The sequence below is a fragment of the Halyomorpha halys genome, unplaced genomic scaffold (assembly GCF_000696795.3).
Source record: "Halyomorpha halys isolate HHAL.00 unplaced genomic scaffold, Hhal_1.1 Scaffold417.1, whole genome shotgun sequence".
In the NCBI taxonomy this organism is placed as follows: domain Eukaryota; kingdom Metazoa; phylum Arthropoda; class Insecta; order Hemiptera; family Pentatomidae; genus Halyomorpha; species Halyomorpha halys.
The window spans coordinates 60,081-70,216 of NW_027111032.1; the positions used below are offsets into that span (position 1 = coordinate 60,081).

A 10,136-nucleotide genomic window follows, 5' to 3' on the forward strand; every position below is an offset into this window, starting at 1 on the left:
TCAAATAAACCTATTCAATAAGAAATTAAAATGAAGAGATATTTTTGAAAATTCTTAGTTTGTGGTTATATGAAGTATATATATATATGTCCAAATAACATTATAAACACTCATATATATTTGTGTACGTGTACATAAAATAGACATTGTTTATGTTGTATTATTGTATTGAATACTATGTGAAGTAAGAATTAAGTCCTCACACAGTACAGGTATTACGGCTTAGTGTTAGGGACCAAGTCCCCAAAGATAAGTATCAGACTGCATAAGTGTTAGTTAGTCAGTCATCACTTGCAGCATTACACAAATAGCTGACGTGGGCTCAATCTACTTTTATTTTTACTCAGCCCTCAGAGGGAGTAAAGGCACAATTTTCCATATTAACTGCTCATCAAAGACGAACCAGACCTCACTTGATGAATTGCACCCGGTGGCATTGGAACAAGTATTTGAAGCGCAGTAAAAAATTAATTTATATAAATATGATATATCTCATTATCATTTTGTCTGTTTTCAAAATATTTAATCTTCCAAAAGATTCATGATATTAAATTAATACCAATCTAACTAAATATATACACCTACAAAAATAACATATTAATTGACACTTTACAACAAAAATGTTACTTAATCATATAGTTTTGTAGTATTATAATAATTAATTTCAAAAAATGTAATTTAATCACCAAAATGACTTCAGTAAAGCATAGAGTTCATCAAAGTGGGAGATAGGCTACAACATACTAACCCAATATCCTCTCTTGATAAATTATACCAATAGACATAATCAGATTTTCTGGGCAATTATTTAGTATTTAATGCAGAGCTCACTCCATCCGCTTAAGACATAAATAAACGCTCAATAAGTTTCTTTTCAGTCAGAATCAATGATAAACTAATTTGTTTATTTGATTTATTAAGAAAAATAATCTTCCTAAAATGTTCTCCAGAAACAAGAAGCACACCCTCTTCTTCAAGAAGAAGTAGGACAGCGGGCTAAAAATCCGCTTCTCTTAAACCATATAAAATTACAACTCTCTTTAAAAAAAAAAACTGAACTGTCTTATTGGTTTACAAATGTTAATTTTCTTTCTTTTTATTTATGATATAATTAAAGTTGGCTAAACTGATAAGTTCTAAACCTATCGCATATCTCAAACTTTGTTTTAATTTTCAGGACTTCGGTCTTTTCATGCAACAAAACAAACTTTTGCCATGTAAGAGCTCCAAATCCCAAAGCCCTACTGTTAAGAGGACGAGAGCAAGGTTAGAAAGGCATACTAGATTTTGGCCTATGACCATTTCATCTACTGTCATATTTAACTTTAAACAGGTAAAATTTGGCTATTTTTATTTTCATTATTTTATATCGAAGCTTCAAAAAAATTATATATTATAAACACTTTTTATATATTTTTATCTATTACAGTATTTGGAACCAATATTGACCATGATGTTACAACCTGAGCTTCGGGAACAAGAGGTTTTGCAGTGTAAACAATGCATTTATTCTCTAGTAGGCCTTGAAGCAAAGCATGAACCTCTTCATTCTGTATCGAGTGGTCAGCGTGGTAAAGGGCCTAAAAGGTAAGTGCGATGACATCAGAAATGCTTTTTATTTTGGTTCTTAGTATAGTATGATACATATAGTGCTATACATTAATATATTATGATCTTGCACATGTTTCATAATGAAAGTGAATAGTATTAGTTCATAAATTAAAGTATACTAATTACAAAGTACAAGTACTAATATATTTTGTTTCATGATATGGACAACTATTAGTGATATTATAGAATTAAAAATTATAAGTTAGCATTGTACAAATCAGTGAAATTGTACCAAGTACAAACTATAAGACTAATAGTTTGTACTTAATTATGAAACAGGGCCCTGGAGTCGTGAACATTCGTTTTTTCTTAAATTCTCTTGTAATGGAGGATATTGGTAAATAAGGTTTTACACACTGTATCTTAAATGTGGTATAATATGTAATTGTGTTATGAAACATGTGTGTAATGTAATATTTAGAATATTTCATGTATCAGAGCTGTAAAAAAACAAACAATGTATGTATTAATATACATACATTGTTTTATCTAATGATCTTAAGTAATTAAAATGTACTCAAACAAAACTTGTGTCATTTCTGCATTACTTCAATTTTGTTGGTCACATCCAAGGTTCAGTTGAGGCGGTACTTGCTAGAATCGCATTCCGTTAGCCCTCTTATGAAAAAAATGTATCATAGTTAAACTAATTATTTAATTCAATATTATTCTATTGTTATTGCAAATACCTACCCTACTATTGTTATACAAGTAACGATCAATTATGATTTTTTTTCTCTAGCCAGTAATTAGAAATAATCTCTCCTGCTCTCTAGAAGGTTACAATTTGGCACCTATATTTCTGGAAATTGAGTATTGGTTATATACATAAGTGCAGTTGTTTATAGTGATTTGTTCCATTTAAACGGAAGATCTGTTACAAATAATAATCATATGGCCACGATTGTAACACCAGCGCCACCATGTTGCCAAGAAAACAAAAGGCTTATTCACTTCTATTCTGCAAATAAACCATGAGTGAGTAACGACACTTCTGAAGAGGAAAGGGTAGATGAAGGGACATGGAAGATAAGAAACGTGAGAAATGTAAGGTTGGAATAAATAAGTCCACATCTTTCCACATAACTAACACCATCATCATCATTATTAAACCCTAATCAAAATTAATTAACTATCTCTAACAATAAATTTTCTATTTCGGCCACCCTTCATACCTGTAGTAACAATAGATTTAGTGTTTAACCATTCTCTCTTGTTCAACCAACCTCTATAAATAAATTCTCTTTCTGTCATCTTATGTCTTGTTTCATTCAATTAATTTCATACAGTCCACTACAAATTCAACCAGCCAATCAAAAGTGAAGGAGTGCCTGAGCTTGAGTTGATGTGATTAGGCACATAAAGTTAGGTGGACTACGTTGTTAGTCACATCGCACAATGTCCAGCAAAGGAGATCTTAGGAAGTTACTAGACAGGAAACTGGAACCAGAAGAAGAGTCAGATCTCATTTGAGATGAGAGGATGCAGTTATGCTATTATTTCAATATCTGTTATAAATTTTTCTTAATAGGTTTTCTGAAGACAATTCTTTTAAGTTATCAAAAGCAATCTGTGATTGATGGTGTATTTAGAAATCATAATATTTCTTTGAAAAACAATTCATGGCTGAGTGGTACAAATTTATTATGAAAATGTTTGGTAGTTTGCATGTTTTTGGTATCATTCTTAAAAAGACTTGTTGCAGTTCTAGTTAAGAATATTAACAGTCAAAATGGTGTACTGGTTCAATATTTTCAAACTTTTATTAATTCTCTAGTTATTTCTGAAGGTAGTACTTGTTAGACTGTTTAAATTAATGAGGCCAAAGTAAAAAAAAAAAATGAATTGTTGTCAATGATTTTTTTTCTTAATTGTTTTGTTTTTACGTACAAACCAGCAGTTTGTTACAAATATACTGGATGCAAATTATAAAGAATGTATAATACGGTGTAATGTATTATATAGAATAATAAAATGTAATTTTATATGCTGCGAAATATATGATATTATATTTTTTGTAAATATGTTATAGTTATAATTCAATTAGTATTGGTTTCCATGGTAATTCATATGTTTTATTTTCTGTAGAACATAATTACTTTTGAATAATGTACTCTGAGATTACAAAGCTCATATTCATAATAATTTGTAAGTACATATACATATACTGGGTATTATCATTTATTGCACCAATTATAGTATATGTCATTTAAAAAAAGAAATGTTATTTTAATAGAAAAACCCAATTAAGGTAGTGTAACATATTGGTGCTTCATAGTTTAAGTAACTGTGGATTTCATTCACATTATCAGTAATGAAGATAATCATCAGCCTATTCTACTTTAACTTAAAAATTTAATTAATTAACTATTTATATTTATTTACTTCTTATTCTTCTGTTTTAGTTCAAGAGAAGAACAATATAAACAACTGTGGTCTGAACTTGAGGCTTTTCTTAGGGCACACTGTATCACTGATAAACATATTAATATTTTAAACTGCCTGTTGGAAGTTAGAAACAAAGATTCACCTTCCGATCTCGGTGACAAAGTGGAATTAGATCAAGCACTTAGAGAGCTCGATCAGTAAGTATTTTGTTTTATCAGGATAATAGAGTTATAACTAAAAAAAAAAGTACTTTATCACATGAAAAAGCAAAATATTTATGGTCAAAAATGAAATTTATATTTATTAATTATCATAAATTTATTATGGTCAAAAATGAAATTTATATTTATTAATTATCATAAATTTATTATGGTCAAAAATGAAATTTATATTTATTAATTATCATAAATTTATTATGGTCAAAAATGAAATTTATACATAAAATACAACTCATGAGTGAAAAAGTTTAAGTTATTTTAAATGAAAATTACTTAACCCATGTCATTTAAAGAGTTTTAGGTGCTAGGATGTTAGTGCACTCTACAGGTGCAAGTGGAAACTAAATAAGCTCTTTTAAAAGTTTTTTGTAAAGTTGGGTTTTTGCAGTTCTTCATTATATGGCATTGATATATTATTCTTAGAAGATCAAGCATAACTAAGCAGTTACTTGTCTAGGAAAATTTCTGTACAAAAATAAAAAATTTTACAATGTTTGGCTAAATTAGACATACTCTATTGAAATTGAAAGTTAACTTAGGAATGATTGTAAGCCAATTTCTTTCAATGGATTCTGATGTAAAACATTAGGTAATTATTTTGATCATAATTTAATATGAATGTTAATGTTCACATTACATTGATAAATTTGTTAGAACACATTAATTTGTTTATTATAGTCTAAAAAATTCATAAAATGCAAATCTTTAGATGTGAATATCTCCTAAACAAATTGTTAGTAGACATACCTTCGGGGGAAATTTTTTTTCTTGTTTTGAGATCGTTAATTTATGTTTTCAGTTTGGATTCAAAATTTTTTGGCAAAATCCATAAATTATTGGTGGTCTTGGCTAAGTTTAGAACCAAGGGTAACCCTTAACCCAACAGTCCTTAATGATTTAACCATTATCAATTAAATAAGTTATGTGTTCATTTAAGATTTTTTGTATTTATTTACTTTTATATTTTCTTATAGATTGACATCTAAGGGTTCTGAAAGAGTATCAGTGATTCGAGCTACGACTGATTCTCCCCTTTCGCCTGACCCTGTTCACCATATGCAGAATAAAACAGTATTGGAACTCTGGGTTTCCAAGTTTTGTAGGGTGAAACCAAGACCAGACTTTGCTGGTTTGGCTAACGCTCAGGTATTACCTGGTGGAAGACTGAAAGCTAAACTTTATCCACATTTAAAGGACCGAGCAAAAACTTCTAACAAGCCTCCAAGGATTATAGAGTAATTTTTTATTTATAAGCTAATTCACTATTGTATATATTAATTAATTTTAACTGTATTATATAGATACATAAAAAAAAACTATGTTCGTTCTATTTGTACATTTTTTGTATTGAAAAACTCCGATGTTTATTTTATTCTTTAATATGGAAATATAGTTGTGAGAATTGTTTTTCAAAATATTGGTTATAATCTTTTGGTGTAAAAAAAAATCAATAAAATCATATTATTAGTTGTTAGTTTTATTGTCAAGAATGGCATATGAATCATATTAATTGACAGTTAAACTCACATTTCTTTATGAAAAAAAATTAATCATTTTTATGAAATTGTAATCTGTTACTGTAACAATATTTTTTCCTTCAAAAAGATATTACAGAAATGTTCAAACAGTAATTGCCATACAGTTTTTTGCAAATGTTATGACAATAAATAATAAATGAATTTATTTATTTTTACCTGCTTTACTTTTGTTCATCTCATCCCTTACCCTTGTTTGTACTATATGGTACTAAACCCAGAAAATCTATTACTTGAAAAGTCTTAATGCCAAAAATTCAGTTTGTTATTATTATTATTAATATTAAACGTTAGAAAGTAACAACACAAATTTGACTTGTCCTTGCACTTGTTTCTGGTTGAAAGTTCTTTGCCGAAAAAACACTGTAGGTTTTTAATTATACAACTACTTCTAATAGGTCGACAAAAAAAAAAAAAAATAGATTGGTATTAGTTAATCATATATTTTTAAAACTGCCTTAAGTACTGGGGAAGATATCCAAATATCCTCACTAAGCCACACCCATCCATATAGTACAAGATCTGAAATTTTTTCTCTTATTTGAAGTATGTTTTAGTCAAATCGTCATAAAATACCACCCCTCAGCATTCAATTTGTACTTTTTTGCATCTCAAACTGGGATAATACAAGAGCCGGGATGAAAAAAAAAGGCAGTTATTTCACCCCAATTTTTTATTACTTTAATGAAAACTATGTATGATTACTAGTCAAAATGGATGATTCAGGCAAGTATAGGTAGAGGGAATAAAAAATGGTGGATGTTTCAAAACATTAGAAAAAATTTAATTTTCATTTGCTTGATAACATTCATTGGGGCTTCATATCTTTAAAACTACTAACAATACTACAAAACCTAAGAGAACATCAGAGTCAATTTTCTAAAACTTGAGCCCTAATAGAGCTATTTACGTTCAATAGTTCCTGAAACATACCTTTTTAAATTTCAACATTTCATAAAGAATGCACTCAAATATCAGTAGTTAGTGAATTCATTTTGAGAAATCTATATCTCAAAAACTATTTGGGGTACATATATCTGCCAGTTTAATGTACTATAAAGTAGTTTATAATATTAATCTTTGTTGGAGTAGTGGTTTATATGATATTAAACAAATTAAATTCATGAAATGTGGATTTCTAGTTGTTTGGACAAAAATTATGATTTATAAAAAAATATATCTCAGACGTACAGCAGATGTCATGGATAGCAGATGTCTGCTAGCACTCAAATTGAAGCTAGTGTAATGTGCTATACTGTAAGGTAGTTTATGATGTCTATTTTCGTTGGGGTAGTAGTTGTTATGATATTTTCCAAAATAAATAAACAAAATGTCAATTTCAGGTTGTTCGGAAATATTTTTTGAAAAACCTACTACTCCTACAAAGATACTTTAGAGTAGTCATTGATAAACTACTTTATAGTAAATAGCTTTCATTTGAGTGCTAATAGAAATCTGTTTTTCAAATAGTTTTTGAGATACTTATTTTTCAAAATGAATTCACTAACTACTAATTTTTCAGTGCATTCTTTATGGAATATAGTAATTTGAAAAGCTATATCTCGGGAACTATTAAATGAAAATAGCGCTATTAGAGCTCATGTTTTAGAAAACAGACTAATAAGCATAAGTAATATGTTACTTTTAAAGGATGCCCTGATCAAAAATTGTAACCGTAGTAATTGGTAAACAAATACTTGACTTACTAATACCAAACTGAAACATCTGGTAGTTGATAATGCCGAAGTCCAACAACAATAAACGACAGCAGAATCTCCCAGTAATTAGTAGACTAATACTCCTATTCACTTGTCAAGGTGATTCTGTTAGATTAGATGTTTCTGAATCCAATGGAAGATGTATTCTATACCAGAAGGCCTCAACAATACCTGTTCATAAAGGTTAAGGCAGTAGCTAAATCCTGGAAGGATAGAATCTTCACACCATAGAGAATGGGTCTACCACTCATGAAGGGAGTGACTCATGAATGGGTCAGGGGTTCAGTACTAGGTAAGGAAATACTGAAAGTGTTATAGAAATATGGAATTTCGTGACTATGTATGAGTCTGAGGGTGTGGTATAAGGTTCGCTTTGCAAGCCTTCATACTTTCATACATGTCTATCATACCAGTGAGAAGTTTGAAAGTGTGTGGGTATCCTCATAAATCTTCCTACAAGAGCCCAAGAGGAGAAAAAAGTCTGTTATTTCACCCCAATTTTTTGTTACTTTAATGAAAACTATGTATAATTACTAGTCAAGTTTGATGAGTCTGCTAAGTATAGGTAGGGGGAATAAAAATGGCAGGTATTTCAAACTATTTAAAAAAATAAATGTTGAAGATTTGTGGCATTGAAGGACAGCTGCACTCTATCGATTAAACTGACAGAAGCTGCTTTAGGAAGTCTAGTAATGTATTGTCGCATCAATTTAAATGACAATGAAAATCTTTACTACAACAACCCATGAATGGGTCAGGGATTCAGTACTTGGTAAGGAAGAACTGGTTCTTGAACAATGATGTGCAAGGAGGTGAGTTTTTCATGACGTTCAAACACCACAGTTTTCCCCAATTAAGGGTATTCACTTTATGAGACTGGATGAACCCCAGAGGCTGACTCATAGCTACAGTGAAACCGAAAATAATTATCTGCCGATTCGAAACTTTGTCCTTGGAGTTAGTAGCACATCTACTTCGCCCCCTTCCTGCTGATTCGTTGACCATTGAATCATTAATACCTCCGAAAGTAGTATCACAAATTTAACTTGTCGGACTTCGGCTCCTGATTGCAATCTTATTGTTTTGACTATTACAGGTTTTTCAATTCAATTCAATTTTTTTGGCTCAAGTCCTCTATAAAAATAAATATTGATCTACCCAGATGGAAATTGAACCCACAACCTTCTGAACTAGGGGCTCTGGGACCCACGCCCAACTTGCTCAGCTATCTGGATCTCTAATCGATTCTATTGTCTTCTGCCATGTTGAGGTCCATTTTTGTTTGTTTCTTTTTTTTTTTTTTTTTTTATGAGACCCTAAAAACAGCTTATGAATATTAGTTTTCTTTGAATGTAAGAGGAAAGTAATCCTTTCTTTCAGAACTCCTTGGTAATGCTAAAAATGTTTTTACGATTGACACTTGCCGCAAATCCAAGACTTACATTACAAATGCTTGGTAAACAAAGAAGCAATTAACGTCGGAATCCCCACGCTTGTTTTGTTCTTTTGAATTTTTTCAGCTACTACATTCGATTTACTGTATTTTCATTACAAAATAACTTAAGATAGATGAGATGAAAGGAAAGATAAATATCAGCAATGTTGGTTATAGATAATCAAAATTCATATAAATAGTACAACATAACCTATAAATTCAACCTTCGTTGTAGAAATGTTTATCAGAAACTTTTTTATTTAATTATCAAGACATATAATGTTTTCATAAATATATATTTGTATTATGTTAAATAACTACGGAAGATAACCAACAAGATTCGAAACACTGTATTCACACCGAATCGATTGAATTTTAAAATATATAATCTTAAACAAGAGTTAATTATTGAAATTGTTTAAATAATTTTAAAACACAGATATAAATATTCATCAGTTGGCAGCTCTAAAGCAATACAAACTGAAAACGTGTGGATATGTGGAGATCCAACCAATCCTAATAACCCATTTATACGCTTGCGCATGCACGAATTTGCCTTAGTTTGGGAAACTTGTAGCGGCACTTTTAGGAACTTCCTTTACCAACTGATACACGTAAGTTTTCCCCAGAATTCATGTTCCTATTAGATAAATTTTCTTTAGAGGTATTCATGATCTTAAGTTTAGCATGTTTAAGCGTGTTAAATGGGGAAATGTTTCCTTCTTTTATCATGTTACAACGATATAACATGTAACATGGTTGAGAGTCTGTCACTAGGTCTTCTAAATTGAGAATGACGTCACGCAACAAACCAGCTGAACTAGTCACCATTTTGTTTGTTGTTGTGTTAGGTTACTTGCTCCTAGTTTGTTAGTATTGTTTTGGATGTTTTTATTACTAATACAGCAATGAATGACAATAATAATTATGTAATGACAGTTGCTAATTAGCTCATCTTGATTCTCTTCCTCACAAGTTAGAAGATCAACAAGGCATTCAGTGGACAAACTTTCACACAAATTCTACTTTTCACTCACTTTAGGCATGTTGTAAAAAATTACTTTAGTCTGTCGGGGTTGTCTGGTCTTAGGTGGTTCTCCAGCCTGATATATACTTTACAGAAGGCCCACGACTAGGCGTATTCCTTAATAGGTTAGAAAGGAAGCCCGTGCCAGGGGATGAGCCCTGGACACTGACTAGGTAGAGGAGGGCTAGGTGAGAGAGTCTGAGG

General features: G+C 30.4%; 1 protein-coding gene across 1 annotated transcript in view; it reads left to right on the forward strand.

Moving 5' to 3' along the window:
• Positions 1-5,910, forward strand: part of asun (integrator complex subunit 13 asun) — a 15,930-nt gene extending 10,020 nt beyond the window's left edge. The window contains exons 9-12 of the mRNA XM_014423353.3: positions 1,178-1,333; positions 1,430-1,587; positions 4,017-4,196; positions 5,192-5,910. Of these exons, the coding sequence (XP_014278839.1) occupies positions 1,178-1,333; positions 1,430-1,587; positions 4,017-4,196; positions 5,192-5,456 (759 nt within the window). The 3' untranslated portion in view covers positions 5,457-5,910. The remainder of the gene's footprint in view (positions 1-1,177; positions 1,334-1,429; positions 1,588-4,016; positions 4,197-5,191) is intronic.
• Positions 5,911-10,136: the final 4,226 nt, after the last annotated feature.